General features: G+C 35.4%; 1 protein-coding gene across 3 annotated transcripts in view; it reads right to left on the bottom strand.

Moving 5' to 3' along the window:
• Positions 1 to 307: 307 nt before the first annotated feature.
• Positions 308 to 18,507, bottom strand: part of DICER1 (dicer 1, ribonuclease III) — a 67,173-nt gene continuing 48,973 nt past the window's right edge. For all 3 annotated transcript variants that reach the window (XM_058420847.1, XM_040066139.2, XM_040066136.2), the window contains 10 exons: positions 17,881 to 18,063; positions 17,463 to 17,568; positions 17,191 to 17,366; positions 16,129 to 16,912; positions 14,611 to 14,766; positions 10,560 to 11,442; positions 8,296 to 8,564; positions 5,597 to 5,759; positions 5,424 to 5,499; positions 308 to 5,131 (listed from right to left, as the gene is read on the bottom strand). In XM_058420847.1, the coding sequence (XP_058276830.1) occupies positions 4,966 to 5,131; positions 5,424 to 5,499; positions 5,597 to 5,759; positions 8,296 to 8,564; positions 10,560 to 11,442; positions 14,611 to 14,766; positions 16,129 to 16,912; positions 17,191 to 17,366; positions 17,463 to 17,568; positions 17,881 to 18,063 (2,962 nt within the window). In that variant the 3' untranslated portion in view covers positions 308 to 4,965. The remainder of the gene's footprint in view (positions 5,132 to 5,423; positions 5,500 to 5,596; positions 5,760 to 8,295; positions 8,565 to 10,559; positions 11,443 to 14,610; positions 14,767 to 16,128; positions 16,913 to 17,190; positions 17,367 to 17,462; positions 17,569 to 17,880; positions 18,064 to 18,507) is intronic.

Genomic DNA, 18,507 nt, shown 5'->3' with positions numbered 1-18,507 from the left:
CTGGGGCCTCCCAGCTACAACAGACATTTTGCAGGTATAATGGTCAAGACAGAGATCAAATTGTACTACATACACCATCATTTTTAACCTGAGTGTCCCTTAAGGGTCTTCACATAGCTCTGAAGACAGTTCATTCATCAGAGGAAGGAGACAAGCAGACTTGTCTTTAAACAAGGTGAAGAAATATTGTTTTCACAAATGTTTTCACAATATTTTTAAATTTAGACTGAACAACGATTTTTTTGTAAACTCTAGAAGGTTTATAGAGATATTAACAGGAATTTAAAAAAAAAGCAAAACAACAATACAAGGTGAACAGACCATAACTTTATTGGAGATATACTCAGCTACAATTATTACAAAAAACTATTAAAGGTAATTGTGATCCATAAGGTGCAGATTGCAAACTTCTGCAGCATGATTACAGTATGAATGAATTACATTTTATGTCCCTTAAAGACAGCTGCAGCATGTGATGGTAAATATTTTATTGTCCATCAAATTATATTTGTTATTCTTTCTACTTGATTTTAACCCTCTTTTCAGTCACACTATTTACAATAAAAATGCCTGCAATTTCCAATTATTGTTCACAAACATTTTTCTCCCCAACTTGCTGCTGCAGTAAATTCTGAGTGCATCTACAAAGCAATTAAAGTAGTCTGTGGTTGCCATTCAAATAAAAGAGGGAAAACCCCATCAACTTTGTTGGATGAAATTTATTTTTAAAAACTGTAGTTAGCTTTGATAAAAGTTAATTTTAACTGCTAGTGGAGTATACTACAATGACCTCTAGATATTTGCTAACATAATTCATATTGAGTTACAGCTGATATTTATATTACATTTGATGGTCATGAACTGTAGTGTTTAAAGTTTAAAATCTAATATGACAGTAAAGAAATTAACTTCTTGAATATTAGAGCAATTGAAAAAAGATCAACGTTAGCAATTAAGTACCAAAAATCAAAATGCTTCTTGCTTCATTCATATTAAAAATACAGAGATTTCCATGAAAATGCGTTCATGGGGAACCCCATCCAAAACAAACCCAGAATACTGTCAGAGTCAAGTGCAGTATCACAGCAGATCACAATGCTATTTGTCATTTTTGGATTGTGTGTGCTGCTGTGACTGGGATACAAATAATTCATTTTCTGTATAGATAAATGCATAGAATATGTAGCATATGTTATGTCATATGCAGTAACATAACTCCCCTACATTTTCCAGTTGATGGTTCTGCATTTGCTCATAAGGAGGAAAAACAAAACTCCGCAACATAGATACAAGCATGAGATCTTCAGGTATATAAATGAATGCAGTTCCATTGACTGAAATGATACTACATCAATTTGCACCAGCTGAGGATCCAGCACCTCATCCCTGGGCCACCACTGTATTCCTCCCCAGCACCGAAACTGGTTCTTGTTCAAGCTCTGTACCCGGCAGTTGCAGCATAACTACTGTGTAATGAGACTTAAAAATAGTAGGCTTTTATTTTTTTTTGTATGGACTTTAGCAGCATCAAGCTGAACAAACACTTCAGAAGTCACTACTGGGCACTCAATATTCAGACTGAACAGATTTAGTTGAGGCTGACCAAATTACTAGGGGTTGTCTTCTCCCAAAAATTACATTACATGTGTAAAATGTTGGTTTGTTCAGAGATAATTACTGGAGTGTCAGTCAGAGGTCATTCTAATTTTAATTACTTCACATAACAGTAAAATGATGTAGTAGAAAAATAATAGCTTTAAAATACAATCAAGAGTTGTTACACATCTTTGTTGTATTTTTCCACGAACAGTAAAAATGCCACAGACGTTACAAATGACCTATTTAAGTTGTGCAAGTAAATGACACATTGCAGGCATTAAAAACTATCTTTTTCAAAGTCATTAAATCAGAACAGCAGCAAGGCGAAACCACATTTTTCCTCTCTGTTAAGCATTTTTTCCTTGAAATGAGGTAAAGCATGGTACCAAGTGCAATGCTTATTTGTGCTACATGAACAGAACAGCGCAAAAAAAAGCCATAAAAATAAAAACGCAGCATAGTTAGGAGGACTGTTTAAAGTACAGTATAACAGGACTTAGACAAAAAGCCCCAAGGTTCATGCCAATTAACCCCCACACTATTTATGATGAGCCTTGTGTGGTTGCTTTTGAAGATGGGCTGCAACAGTCCGCTTACACTTGTGCTTATAGCGTGTCAAGTGATTTCTATCCCAACCTTCAAATGATCAGATTTAGGTCTTTAATAGCGTACACTGTCCAGTATCAAAATCATATCAACTGTAGGGTAAAACACACAGATGTATAACATGGAAACTAACATGGATTTTCTGCCTCAAAGGATAAAAAGTATTTCAATGAGGTCACACTGGGAAAAATCGTGGCATTTAAAATGCATTTAAAAATGCATCAGCAGCAGAAACTACTTTATGGTCAGCCACTACACACTTCGGATGTCCAATTCATACGCTTTATCTAGTAACAAAGTGATCATTAAACTGTTCTGAAACACAGAGTAGGTTCAGCTGATTTTGTCTGCACCCAAACACTCCGTAACCACTTCACTGCTAACAATTATCTGAAACCCCTGAGAATCTATAACCTTATAACAATCAGTAAGAATTTTAGGCATTCAAAGAATAACTGAAATTTTAGCTTTTCATAATGCAATTAAAACTACTTAAGACTTTCTAGATGGTCTGATTTCATCTGCTGATTGATGTGTGGCCAGAAACACAGAATTGTTGGCATCAGTAATCATGTATTTTCACTAAGAAACTTCAGTCCTACCACAAAGAGCAAGCTATAGCTTAAATCAGTGACTTTTTTTTCAGTTTTTTAAATAGCTAATGCAAAACAATTTACATTTGAGAATATGGACTGCATGCTTTTATGTTCCACATCACTGTATCATCTACACTTGAAGTTCTTATACCTCCTTTCATGACTGAAGTACCAAACAAATACTAGACTTTTTTATAAAGCTAGTATTTTAATTCTTGGTTTGAATCCTATAACAAGCAGCTTTCAAATACAAGAATGGTCCTTTTCACAGACTGAAAAGTGACTGAGATAGCAAATATATGAACTTTTGAAACTGTATTTCAGAAAAGCTTAATGTCTGCCCCTTGTCACTAAGGCATTTACTTTATTTTTTGTTAAGAAAGCAAGAGCTGACAGTTTTTGTTTTGTTTTAGTGTGCATTTGTGAGGAAAGGAATAGGGTTTAAAAGCAGGAAATACAGTATTTGTTTGTAATTTAGTTCGTAAGACACAGCATCAAGTTCAAACTATTGTGCTGGAAAATGTTAAAACACCTTGCTCTGCTTTCTCAAACTTCAAGCATAATTAACAGGGCAAAATTGCAGCAAACCTCTACTGATACTGGTGGGAATACAAGACCCACAGCTTTTTTAAAAAGGTAAATTAAGAGGTATTATAGTTACAGTGCAAAAAATTAAAATTTCAAGCATAATATATAAACATAGCACCAAAACAGAAAAAAAAAACCCAATGCATGCAAAAATAAAAAGGAAAAGAAGAGAAAAAAAGAACTGAGGTATTTAAGTGAAGAGTGCCTACAAAAATCTAAATTAAAGATGTATAGGCAAAGCCTAAAAAATACAAGTATGATTTCCCCCCACGCTCCCAGTAGACCAAAACACCAATGAGCTAGTTTCTCTAAATTAAGGACCTAAATCACAGATGTATCAAAAGTACGGCAGTTATATCTCAAACATCAACTTTCATGTTATTTAACAGCACAGCTTTGGTAGATGAAATATGCATGCAACTCTGAAAAGTACAGTAAGAAATTTATGTGGAAATATCTCTAAGTGTAAAGGTGCTCTGTTTGTTAAATACGTAACCAATTGACTATAAAATCTGCAGCATATCTTAGGTGTGATATGTCTAAGGTTATTTTGTTAGTGACAGTTTGCACTGTGCAATTATTTGTTGCTGTTTCCAGTATTGGAACTATCTAGCTTGCAGGTTTGTGTAAAATTGGAATTTTAGCCAAAGACCATTTGTTTATGGTATAAAAAAAACTGTAGACTAACCACCTCCTCAGAATTGTTAAAAATAACCTAATTACATATATATGAATATAATTTCTATTATAATCCTGTAATAAGTCACAGCTATAGTAATGAGTTGTACTGCAAATATAGAGCTGTATCATTGTAAAATGCATAAGAAAATGAAGGGAATGTAAAACAGTTTGTTCCAAAAAAGATCAGAAATTAAAGATTATTAATGAGGGTTTATTTATTTTTAAGGCAAGAACCTTTTTTTATGCAAGACTGTGTGGCATAAGGAAACCAAAGTTTCACTCTACCAGTATGCCAGCCATTTCAATTAAAATCTGTCCCTAACAAATAAGTGCAATAATGATTGGGAATGCCATCTTAATGTAAAAAGATGACATGGAGAGAAAAAAAAAGGGGAAAAAAAAAAAGAGAATACTGGCACACTTAATCTTTCTTATACCCAATCATCCAGTACAGTTTTTCAACTGCTTTATGACTGGCACTAGTGCACAGATTGAAGAATTCCAAGATTACTATATATATAAATCTAGCAACTGCATTAGGCATAAGCTCCCTGGCCTTCTAATACTAAGCAAAGCTGTACTGACAAGAAAAGTAAAACAAAAAGACCTGACAACAATTATTCTGAACACTTGCTAAATGTCATCATTAAAGCACTCTCGTGATTAAACAAAGCAGAAGTGAGGAAAGAAGACGAGATTGTGTTTGCGCAAAAAACTATAACTACAATTAGTTCCAAAATTTTATACATGTTAAATGTTTTGTTATCTATTCTGTTACCAAACAAACTTTAAATTCTGTCTTCCAATTTGTTCCTCTCAACATCAACTTTTTTTTTTAAATTTGCTTTATTTGTATGTTATTTTTTCCCCATTTCATTTATTTCTAAGAGGAGTCTCAGCTGTTTGGGACCTGAGGTTGATTTGCTTTGAGGCTTCGTAGTGCTCTTCTCGCAGCTGCAGATTTGGCAATCCTGTAGCTTCTGCCAACACCTTTAAACTTTCCCTTTCCTACAACTTCCACTGTAACTCTGACCTTTCCATCGTAAGTTCTTTCTGCAGGACTGCAAAAATACACACAAGAATTACTTACTGCCAAGGCAAGGTAATGTGAAGTAAGAGACCTACATTCTTTTTTCTACAGAAGTTAAAGCAGTAAAATTAAAAAGAAATCATTACATTTCTCAGAAAGCTATGCAAGGAAAAAAAATAAACAGTGGACATGATGATTATGTTAGCTGCTTAGTGCAAAAGAAATTACAAGTACTTTGTGACATTTAAAAATTCTCTGTAGTTCATGAAGCACAGTTTAGAAACACTTTCTGTCAGTGTGCATGGAAGGAAGTATATTCTTACCTAAATTTGGCTGTCTCTGGCTCCATTTCCAGCAGCTCTCGCACTGGGGAACGGGGCACATTAGCAGAAAATTTTTCTATTTGGAAAAAAAAGTTGAAAAATAAAAATTAGCTTTGTTCTTTTTGTAGCAGATGGGACTTAATTATTAGTAATATTCTGAAAGCTGGCAATACCTATTAGTGGCCTCATCATTGGATAGTACACTTGCCAAACCATTTCCAAAGACATTCCACTATCCATATAAATGGCACCAGCAAGGGACTCAAATATATCCCCCATGGCCTTTGGTACTTCAATGTCTTCCTCTTTTTCTTCATCTTCTTCAGATCTTCTGAGCTGTTTGCAATTAAAAAAAGGCAAGGGTGGGAGGGAGAGAGAAGGGGAGGGGAAAAGAGAAAATGATAGCTTCACTTACAGTAAAACCAAGATCTTCAAAAATGTATGCTCTCTTACATCCTATATCCTGTGATGCTTCTGTTAAGTTTTTAATTGACAACTTTCCACAGCAAAACTGTTGTTTTATTCCCAAGTGAAACCAAGCTGCTGGTTATATAATTTTTCAAACATGGAGAAAAAATCCCAAACACCATGGCGTACAGGGAACTTTTATACTTCGTAAATTCTTTCTGTGATAATTCTGTAGGATTTCACCATGGGTCTGTTTTTCCCAATTAGAACCAGACTTATAGCAGTTAATACTAGAAAGTCACCCATAACAATGGAAGAGTTCACACATTATGTATCTCCCAAAAAGAGACTTTTATAATCTTCAAGTCCAGTCTCTGGAGGAAAGTTGCATGTACCTCTCCTAACCTTGTTTACCCCTAAAGACAAGCATGAAACAAGCCCTAGTAAAACAGGACATTAATAACTGAAAAACAACACCACCAGACTGATCTAACAGACAAATTTAGGTGTTTTAGTGTAGCAGGCAGTGTTTCTTCTAAGCTACCAATTTAAGACAATAATCTATTCTCATTATCAAAAATAAACTTTCAGTGTACGTCTTAAAGGTCTTGAGCTGATCTAATCCTTTACTAAAATATTTTATAAACACATGCAATATTAATTTGCCTAACTCCAACCAAAGTAACTTGAAAACAAAGATTTTGACCATTATGCTACTCTGCCTGAAGTAAGTTTCTGTCAGTCTTCTCCCCCAGCAGCTACCCTCTCACTCCGTTTGGGGTTTAAAATCCAATTCAGTCCTCTTAAGAGTGACTATAATACTTCATACATGTGTTCCACCCAATATTTCTACCTGAAATAAATCAAACAAGTAGTCAGACCTGACACATACAGCAATACATACGGGAATTTTGACGTTAAAAACCAAGTTCAACTGTTTTGAATAGGGTACTTAATACCAAGTGTAAACTGAAGCATTTTCGCATTATACTGAAGTAAGAGAAGAAGAGAGAAACTAAGAGCTGTAAGGCAAGGGACAGATGTTTCATGAGTGAGATTTGAAAAAACAGAAAAGCAGATGACGTGGAGACACACATGGAAACCGGTCTAGCTGGCATGAACTGCAGAAACAAAGACTCTTACATTAAGTGATGAAATAAGAGTTTCAGTAATTCAGTGCCAGACCAAGATAGGGAGCAGGCGTAGCGGGAGTGAAACAAGGATCTTATTTGAAACAGCTATCACACAATTTGGTTGCAACTTCGGTGAAAGTTTCTTTTTGCATACTCACAAAAACTGAACAAAGCAAAAAAAACCACTGTAAGTTCTGGAAAAAAGTTCCTAGCCTTTTCATTCATATTGTGGAGAAAACAAGAAAGATAAGAGGTTAATCCTCTAATGTAACTTATATTATCTAAACTTCAGTGACAAATTTCTTACTCAATGTTTAATGACTTTTTCCCTTAAAACCTCTGCAACAGAGCGCAAGGGCTGTGAACACGTATGTGTAACTGAAATATTTTGATTCCTAAAGTTCTAAGTTGTCTATCAGAAAAAAATTACTAAATACAAAAATAACATGCTTATTTAATGCTGGCATGTTGTCACACAGAATATTTTTTAAGAGATTGGTCAGTTTTTCAGAACACAAATTATCATGGACATCTACTCAGTAACACTTTTAAAGAAGGATAAAGAGAAATCCATCTCTTCCAAATCCTGATTAGAGATTGACTCACAAGGTCCTTGCCCTCACAGATTTCCTAACCAGCTTATGTAAATTAATTACTTTTACTACATTCTCCAGAAAACAGATTCATTATCATGAGCTTTCCTGCACAGCACAAAATATGACCTGTGTTTGCAGGCCTTCAGTGAAACTACTTTTCAAGTGGCTGACTTGAAAGATGCATTTAATGTTTCCATGGCAAGCAGAATGCCTTTAGGAGCATGTCAGACATACTTGAATATAGTGCAGTAACACCTCCTCCAGCAGAAATCATAAGAAAAAAAGCAGAAATCTCTTGTCAGTGTACATTTAATGATTGTGCCAAGGTAGCTTTGTTCATGGTGTTATATGGACAACCTACCCTGAGTCAGCACTACATGATTCAGCAACTTTTCACCTCCATTTCATGTTGTAGTAGTGCTTCCTATAAGTCAGTGAAAGCAGCAAGCTAAGTGTGTGTCCCACACTGTTCTAACAGCACAAGAGCAAAACAACTAAAATCAAGTGCCACAGAAATACCTAGAGGCAAATGGCTTTCAAATTCATTAATATCTGTACATTCTAATTGATTTTATACTTTCTGAAGGCTGTATTTTACTTTGTGTACTACATCCTTTTATTACCAGCAGCCTGCTTCTTTGGCTGCTGTGTGCATAAAACATCGCAAAAAAGCTAAGAAATCCAGTGACATGCTTCAAATCAGATACTGAACATATTTCTTCTACTTCCACTAACCTCAGAATCCATTCCTTGCATTTCATTCTTTTCCATTTGAAACTGCACAAAGTCATCAATAACATGAAACAGTTCAGGAGAGACAGCTTTGAAGTACTTGTGGTAGTCATACTTTACAGCTAATGATGCAAAAATGGTATTATTGACTAGAGCAGATCGTAGGTCAGTAAGAACTCCTGGAGAGTGTTGCCGTGGGTCTTCATAAAGGTGCTTGGTTATGAGGTAGTCCAAAATTGCATCTCCCAGGAATTCTAAGCGCTGGTAACAATCTTAAAGCATTGGAAATAAAAGAATGTACAACACCACAATTAAGTTTAACACACACATTCTTTCCAGGCTTTCTGGATAAGAAGTTTGGTACAGTGCCATGTAAATTCCACAAACTAACCAATGCTCAGAGAAGGCAATCTGTTTTTTAAAAGAAGTATTCTTGTGTTTAAAGAGATTGCTAATGAAATATTAAAAAAGAAACCAGGAAAATCAGGAACTATATCTGATAATAAAGCAAATTTTGAACAAAATTTGGCAGGCTAGAAAAACAGCTGTGTTTATAATCAATTAATGTTTTTACTCAAGATCTTCATGTGCTGAGAAACATCAAAAAGTAAATTTAACAGATTCTGCCAGGTCTGAAAACTGTAACAGTTAAAACTAAACTAAAATTAAGAAGTTAAAACAATTAATATAAAAATCAGTGTATTAAGAGCAGGGGAACAGAAAATCTGAGGTTTTTTGTCTGATTTGCCACATGTTAAGACACCTTCAACAAAGATCCCTGTTTAGGATATGTCTTTTAAACTGGAAATTAGAATTGTCAAGCCTTTGCTTTTTTGACAATTGACAGGGCTATGGGAACAGAGAGCTAAGAACTTCTATTTTTAGAACAGAAACAAATGCAAAAACCCTCCTGAATGCAAATACGGGTTGAGAAGGAGGAAGACAAACTACTACAGAAGTTACCATGAGAGTGAAGTTACTAGCACTAAGTTGCTTTTATAGCAGCTGAACCTAAGACACTGCCAGATCTCAACTGCTAGCTACCCCTTAAAGAGGAAAAAGTTACAGGTAACAGCTATTCATTGTTGTCTCACCTGGTAAACAGAAATGAAATCACAAGTTTTTCACACAGTTTCAACAATATAATTTTAACTGGATACTGTGCCTCAAGGTTTCTGGAAGTGTAAATATTATTTATGTATGTCTAAAAATGAAGGAATCATTTACTTTCAATACGTTTTGTGACATATTTGTAAAAAGTTAATACATATGTGGATAATATCTCCTACAACGAAAAGCCAAAGGAGTGCTTCTGTGTTTTGTCAGAACTGTTTCTCAGTGTAGTTGCACTTCAAAATTACTTATTTAACGAAAGCAGAACTTTCTCGCTCCTCAGAAAAAGTTCCCAATTCACTGTGGGGAAAAATTCAGACTGCTGACTGCAAAGAAATTTGCCAATCACTACAAACAGGAATGGAATTTACCATGCTTTGCTTTTGATTGCATATTACTGTAGGAAAACATGTAAGTTTTAGAATGAATAAAAATTACATTAATTAGTATAAGCAAGAGCAATTAAAGATCACAGAAATACAAATTTCTACTGCTGTAAAATCTTTTATGAGATCATGTACAGAAACATTAAACGCTAAACCAAAACTAATATTTAGTCTGATTTAGTCAATTACTTCAAACTTTAACTTTAAATATTTACTCAATAAAATGCCTAGACTTAAATTAAGACTTTGAATTTACAGCTTCAAAGGGAAGTCTCCACATTCTGTATTCCTATAGATTATTCAGCTAATAAAAGCTGTAGTCTGTAGTTCATCTTCAGAAGTACAAAGTCTAACATTCTTGGGATTCAATTACAGAACAAATTTGCTAAATATATTTGGAAAATATGACTGCTATTTCCTGAAGTACATGGCAATTTTCCAGAGTTCTACAAGAACTTATTTCCATTAAATGAGGATCTAGTATCAGTCATATACAGCTGTTGATAGAGGATTTATCACTGATGCTGTTTCTTGAAACTTGGTGAGGCCTCAGTAAATATACTTTATCTGCATCAAGTCAAAATATGAATAATCACTGAGATATAAATTGAGCAAATATCCCCCTCTAAATAGTGAGTAAACTACTATTTTTTAAGATATTGTATTCCAAGACTATTGTAACAAATCTATATATGGGAACACAAGATACTACTTCTCTTGCTTTTGCAACACGGAGAAAAACTATAGAGCTTTTTGAAAACAACTTACCAGTAATGGTATTATAATGGTAAGAGGCATGAGTAAATGCCTGAAGAAGATAAGCCTTGTTCTTAAAACTGTAATTTATTTTCTTCTCAAAGTTTTCAAAACCAGAAATAAGGTGATTTAGGGTTTTTTCAGCATCTGGGTGATCAAACATACACCTTGGTGGAATCTTCAAACAGCCATACTCCAGGTCTTTACACAGAGAAGGCTCTGAATTAGCTACAGAAGCAGATACAGAATTTGGTGAAAGATTCTTCTGCTCACTGTTACAGTTCTCTCTGGTAGCACACAGAGTGCCTTCCCAATCAGTCTTCTTAATTACAGGGAGCACCTTCAGCCCCAATGAACACAGGAAAAGCTGAGCAGCTCTTTCACCACAGCTGGTCAGATAGCAGCCCAACAGGGCTTCCACACAGTCTGCAATGCTCTTGTCAGCAATACACTGCTCTGTATGCAAGTCATAGGAGATTGACTGTTTTCCTGCATCAACACCACAGTTCTCTTCTGATGGATTCCAGAAGCCCACTACAAAATCATCCTCTTCAACAGCCTTGCTAGGATCCAGATAGCACATAGCATCCCAAGAGCTATAGTCAAAATCATCAAAATCTGATGAACACTGAACATTACCCATGGATGACTTTTTGGGCGCTTTCCATTCATAGTTTGAATCAGTGGTTGAAAAGGGTGAGAGTGAAATTTTCTTCACAAAAGCCCCTGATCCCATTAACATATTATCGATGAATTTGATGTGCTCCTGATCATACTCCAGAAAATCATCTTCAAAGTCTGTTTCTTCCTTGGGCAGCCTCCATATTAGGTCTTCATTCTCTTCATCCTCATTATAATCATCAAGTTTCCCATTAGCCAACATGCTTTCCTTTGTCTATGAAAGAACACACAAAAAAACGGTGCTGAAGAGGGAAATAAGAGACTTTTACTGCAGAAAGATCAGAAAACCAGGATTTGAGAAGTATCTTCTAAAAATAATATGTTCCTAAGTATATTGTCTGATCAGAGGCACAATACAACTTCAACTTAAACAAGGACTGGAATAATCGTGCTGGAATACAAACTCTTTGTTACTAAACTACAACAGTATGTGTTCTACACATAGTACCTGCTGCATTTCATAGGAACCTATGCTTGTACTTGAATATGAGGAAGACACAATGAACTTTATATCCACTAAAATTTATACACTTGCACACCAAAGTAAACAACAGAAAATTTTAAATTAGCTCATTTTAGAAAGCAAAAGAAAATTCCGGGTGCATCCTTCTCTCAAGCTGCTAAGTAAGGCTATTACAAATGTTGAATCAATGCAATTGTGAAGGTTTTTTCTACACAGAAAATGCATTTAGTGGGGTTTTTTTTCAGGTTTTTTTGTTTTGTTTTTTTTTACAGGCTATACTTCAATCCCTACCTACCGAAAGAGAAGACAAAATTGTAATTGATTTTCTAATACTTAGAAATACTTACACACCCGTAACAGCAAAATTAATGATGCCTTATGCCTTTTCTCTCCTCCTATTGAATAAATTGGTATGGACTGACATAAATTACAAACTGAACACAAATATTCCCAACTATATAATTCTTTACAATTTGCCATGGCCTCTATCCAGGAAAGCACTTAAACATATTAGCTAAATGCACTGGTAGCCTTCCTAATATCAAAAGGACTATTAAAAAGCTCAACACAGCAACACTGATGTCAGCAGGAATTCTGCCACTGAATTTGAAAGGAGCAAGATCAGATTCAAAGCACTTTCCTGGACTGGGTCCTGAAAGCCAACATTTTGCGTCAAGTGAAACGGCCTTTATCTTCCCTGAACCTATGCACATTGCATTGTAGGGCTCAGTCAGTAAATCTTGTAAATCTGTGAACCAGATGCTACCACGGGGGATGCTTCCCTTTGGACAAAATGCACACCCATCCAGATGTGTGGTTGAGTGGCAGCTGTAAGGGGCACTAGGCAGCACTTAAAATAGTCTAAGGAACAAACATCTCACTGTTCCTCATTTGGATGGACCAGGCTTAGCCAAGTTTAGTAATGAGAGGAAAAAAAAAGGGGCTATAGAAGGTCTTAGTTTAGACATTCTCCTGAAACAATTCCTGCTTCTGTAACTGCCTATCTCACACACATATAGAACGGACTTCTGTACCTTAAATTGATCAGAAAGATATCAAAAACGAACTTAAAATAGTTATTTTAGATACCTGCAGTAAGATGGAACATATGGTAAGATTAATTTAACCAGTCCCAACAAGGATGTGTTGCTTTTTTCTTGTTTACACACCACCTGTCACACTTACTACTGAAATAAGTAAAAGTCTCTGAATGAGAAATGTCTATATGGATGCTCCAAAACAGGTTTTGGCACCTGTTTTTAAAAACATGGAACAAATTATAAATTTTTACTGTGGATTCATTCACAAGTTTCTTAAAATTAAACTGTCATTAGCAGGACAGCTACACGAACTATCCTAACATTGTCTGTGCATTACTTCATGTACATTAGAAAAAAAATTCTAAGGGATAAGGATGAGCACTGGCTGAAGGAAACAGAAAGCAATTCTGATCATTAATTTTTATCATCGTTAGCATTTAAAAGATAAATCAATGATGAACCACAGAAGAATGATTTTTTTTAATAAATAATACCTGACTAATTTTCAGGAAGCTATTGCCAATTAAAACGTGATGCAAAATACAAGTTAAATGCTTTTCAAATGCTCTTTTGGAAATCAGCCATTTGATAAAATGAATTAAGAAAGATTATTCCCCTTAATAAAGCTTGATAAATACTATCATTTGACTACTAAGTTATAGTAATAATTAGTCATGATGAGATCCCTATTTTCAGTTATACACAATCAGCCCATGGATGGAGAATGAAATATACATCCAAGAAAGCAAAATATCTACTTGGCACAAACCCCCGCCCCCACTATTTAGTTCATCACCTCTGCATTTCGGTCTGAAACAATATGTTTTATTTACAAATAAACAGTGACTATCATAGAGGAAGAGGCCACTGAAATGTTGTGGAAAACTGAAACCTATGAAAACCTGACAATTAGCTCCAGTCCCAAACATACTATCTCATTTGCAGAAAGGTATAGCAGGAAGTCTCTTTGAATGAAATCTTGGCACAGTACAGAACCACAATAATCAGGTTGTTTTATTCTGCAATAAACATTTATTTGCACAGTACATCCACCTAACAGCACTCCCATGTGCCCTCTGGTGGCTCTACAGTCTGAGTGTGGAATTCAGAACGGGGAAAAAGAAAGATGTGCTTCAACCTCCTTCCTCTGAACTCCAAACCACTCTGAAACACTTCAAGGTCATGTTACTGATTGCTATGCTCACTGGTATTTCTGAACATGTCTTTCTGCTCCTAGAATGTCAGAAAATAGTGTGAACTTTTCCTCATTACGATTTATCATTGGGAAGCATTTGATAAGACAGTGAGGGTGTCAGACGGTGAGAGAGCTTAAGCCAGCACCTGACATGAGAAGCAGCTCTCAGCCATAACCCGTAGTGTAGCCACCAGCCATCAATATTGAACATTATCTTAAGCCAGTTCTACTCTTCAATCTGCCTCACCACTATAATAAACACCAACTCTTTTTCATATATACTATAAAGGTGAACTCATTATTTATTAAAAAGTAGACAGTATTCTGCCTGAACATGCAACAATTATTGATGATAATATAATTCAAAATTTCCAATAGAAACTTCCGAAAAACACTTGGGAGCAGGGTAAGTAGCAGCAGAAAAGCTTTTCTTCTCTGCTTCTCCATTAGTATCTACCCTCACCACTGGATGATGTGCAATAAATCTCCTTACTTCAGGTTCTGGTTAGAATCAGTCTTCCTTTCATTTTCTTACACAGAAGTTTTAGAAAGAAAAGAAATATATAGATTTACCTTTTCTTTGCTGAAAACAGCAAAATAACAGGGGTTGGTGGAATGAGGAAAGTGTGAAAGAATAGAGACACACAAATAAGTGTTCATCAACATAGTTAAATAAATTCATACCATTTCATCCTTCTCCCACTTGTCAGTGCTGCTCTTGTCCTGATTTACTACGTAGCCAGGAGGAAGCCAATTGACTGGGGGATCAAAAATCGACACCACCATGCGACTTGGCAGTCCTTTCTTTTTTCCAAGGCGATACAAATTACAGTTGCTGACCTTTAAGAAGATTATACGATAAACTTTTGGACTTACATTTACATTAATAAGCTAAAAGGAGCAAGATGATGGATCTTGTATTATTATAAATTTTCTCCAACTCTCAAAAGGGAGTTTAGCTTTTGTAATGCAGTAGAACCAACTCAAAGCAACATACACATCTTCCTCTTCTTTTCTAAAGCCAAGCCTATTAGGTGACTTTCAGTTAAAGAAATTTAATATACTACATTCTCCTCACAAAACAAACTGATTGCTACTTTTAAAATAATAGTAAATAGAACCTGTACAAGTAATTTATTACCATTATAAATAATCCTCATTCAGACTACATTTGGAATGAAAAAATCTTATTTATAGATAGATTGACCTAAACCTTGGCAGTAGAAAGTGTTAAAACACTTCCATATAACACTTCTTAAGTCATAATCCAGATGTTATTTTGATAGCCTCTAAAATTATTTTAAGTATTTTAAAGGGAAGGGAAAAAAGCATTCTCAGATACAAATATATTTCTTTTTTAACTATCAACCACTGGTCTTTTTTTCCCTTTTCAAATGCAGTTTACACATTTTAAAGTCTTGAAATTTGAACTTGAATATTCAATCACTTCTTTTGTTTGAACAGTACAACTTATTTAGTCCTCCTTATTTTCCCAGACTAAACTGTACAATCATTTCATTTTCAGAGTGACGCATTTTATTAGAGGTAGACAATCAATGCCTTGGCATTTAATTGAAATTATCACATCATGTGGAAGAAAAAACAAAACAAATAAAAGCTTTCACAGTTGATTATTCTTGCAGCAGCAGAACTGAAGACTCTGCTCCCTACTGTATACATTTACTCTAAAATACTTTCACAAGTTTTGCTGCAACAGTTCTGTAAGACATATCTGTGGTTTCATTTTTAAATAAAAATGTCAAGGGAAGTATCTTCTTAAGGAAATGAAGGAAAGGTCAAGTAAAGCTGCAGCCTAAGGCTCTGTGCTGCTAATTCAACCCTTCATTCAAGCATTGCTGTTAAAGAGCATCTACTCAATACAGCCCTAGATGTTCAGTGCACCAAATGTTCTCACTAACCCAGAACTTTTAGTTTCATTCAGTCCTATCCTTTCTTAGGTTCATAATCAGCTGCCTTAGACTTGAAATTGAACTGCAGAAAATAGTTTCAATCAATCACAGTTATGGCAACATTAAACCCACAGTCCTGTATTTTTATTCCTAATATGCATTATACTCAATGTATAATGAACAAAGCTGTGGAATTAAATCGACCTGTCCCCATTCAACCTTTCGGCAAAAATTTCATCTATATAGCTTGTTACAGCATGCCTTTTACATAGTATGGATTGCTACTACTCACTTTTTTGCTTCTCATGTACGACAGCCGTCCCTCGTGAGCATCAGGGTAAGTGCAAAACAAGTACGTAGTGATGGCATGCTTTAAAAATGAATCACCAAGCATCTCTAGCCGCTCCAGGTTAAATCCATCACTAGCATTTGAAAGAGTCAAAGCTTGAAGAATGAGACCAGGATTAGGACCGAGAGTTTTTGAGGAGTACCCACTGCAAGGGCTCTTTTCAGAATCTGCTCTGTCTTTTGAAAGATTAATAGCTTTTGAAGTACTGGTGGTCACTGCCATTATGGGGCATCCATCTGAGGTAGATCTGTTAGCATTTCCATCAAGGTATTTATTACTCGGTAGAGTACATTCATTGCTGGGCTTGGGCTGGTTCTCACTGTTGTACAAATTCTGAATGGGACATGAGGTAGTTGGTTGTACAGGTATTTCCTGTCTGCAGTAATTCAGCTGATTTCCTTGGCAAAAGTCTCTGTTAACTAAATCACAATTGCCATTGGCAAGATTTTTATTATAAGAAACACCATTAATTGCTGCAAATTCTACCGAGACATCAATTTGGAGTTTACTGGGTGACTCATTGAGCAATGTTCTGTAACTCACAGACATTTGGTCATGGTTTTCTGCAGAAGAGGTTCTATTAGCACCTTGATGTGCAGCATTTTCAGGGACTACAACTGTGCTGTGCTTACAGTAATTTTCATTCTCTACTACAGAGGAGTTAGGAAGAGAGATGAAGGACTTGCTGTCAATAGACTTTTTCCATCCAAAGTCCAAGTTGGGATATCTGTAAAGATAAACAGGAGGTTTGTTAACAAAAAATATTAGCACAGGACAAGAAGACTCTACATGCACATACATGTTTAAAATGAGCCACAACCTTCTGGAAAGAACGATTGCAACATGTAATTTGACCTCTCACAATCAATTGTTTTTAAACTGTGTTTCACTGAGAAGTGCCCTGAGTTAAACAAGAGTCACCAGTTTTATAATTCATGCAGCAATAGCTGTTTCCCTTTTTAAGTCAGACATCATATTGAAAAACAGCTATTGAAAAATACATGCCTGAAATCTGCAGGAAGTGATTTAACCCCTACACCAGCATCCGTGGCTGTCTGAGCTCTCAGTTCCTCTGCTGTCAAAAGGCAGTGTAGGCGGTAAAGTATGCTGGGGAGGCAAACTGCTTTTCTCCACAATGAGGCTGGAATAGGATGGATAGCACAGAGCTCAGGAACCAGTATCTGGCAGAGGAGAGGGAAGAAAAGAATTTTCCTTGTAAAGGTAGCCAACACATCAAAATTAAGAGAGTGCACTTGAATTAGATGCTTCTATTTTACCTGTTTATTCTGCAAACTTTCCCACTTTGCTTTCCTCTTCTCAGCACTGCTTAGTGGAAGTGCTTTCCCCTTCTGATTCAAATGGCGAGGAGTCAAAAGATTAAGTCTAAAAACCATGTGAAAATACTGTGGTGTAAGTACATAATTAATGAATAGAACTTACTAGCCTAAACTTCCTTAAGTTTCTTAGTATCCAGCTTCAATGCACTGTGAAGTGACAGCACCATTACCTCTGGGAAAAAACAGACTCAACTCATAGTTTTTGTTACACAAGTTAAGTATTGCTTAAGAAAAAAAAAATCAGTAATTATTTTGGAAGACACAAACCCTCAGCTTTATCCCATATTTTAAAGAACAAAAAAAAAGGCACTTCACTGTCAAACTACAAACATCAGACATAAAATACGACTGTTGTTACCTTGAAGATGTGTGGTCCACATCCAGCAGTGGCTGGTTAAGATTGGTAAGATCAAGATTATACTTTGTTTTATAATATTCAGCAAAAGTTTCATACTCAGGGGAAGGGAATTTACTGAGTGGAGTAAGGTCAGTGTATACATCAGCTACGTAGAATCGATGAGGCTGATCAAAATTTCGATATCTAAAAAAAAAAAAATATTTTGGCATTACAGTAAAGCTTTTGTTAAATTCTTTATGTTCTAACATGGTCAGGAGATTAACAGTTAAGGAGTGCACTTGAAATTTTTGGTTAATGAGGTTTCTTTTTGTTGTAGGAATCATTTATCTAGCTAACTCAAATGCTAAATGAGAAATGTGCTTCGAGACAAAGATGAATAAAGTCAATCTATAATCTGTGAAAGCCCCTCTACAGGACAAACTAGATAATTAAATTAATTAATTTAAAATACGTGGAGGATTTAGATCTTCAATATGTAATAGAAAATCAAGCTCTGAACAACAGTAATGCTAGAAATGATAATTTCTTAATTCAAAACATCTAACAATTAAGTTTGTTAATTTGGCTTTTTAGCATGTGGTCTCCAATGCGGTATTCTACACCAGTAGAAACTGAGTTCCTCTGCAT

Source organism: Hirundo rustica, chromosome 6, assembly GCF_015227805.2.
Source record: "Hirundo rustica isolate bHirRus1 chromosome 6, bHirRus1.pri.v3, whole genome shotgun sequence".
In the NCBI taxonomy this organism is placed as follows: Eukaryota; Metazoa; Chordata; class Aves; order Passeriformes; family Hirundinidae; genus Hirundo; species Hirundo rustica.
The sequence above is the reverse complement of the archived record's forward strand: the minus strand, read 5'-3'. Positions and strand labels throughout refer to the sequence as shown.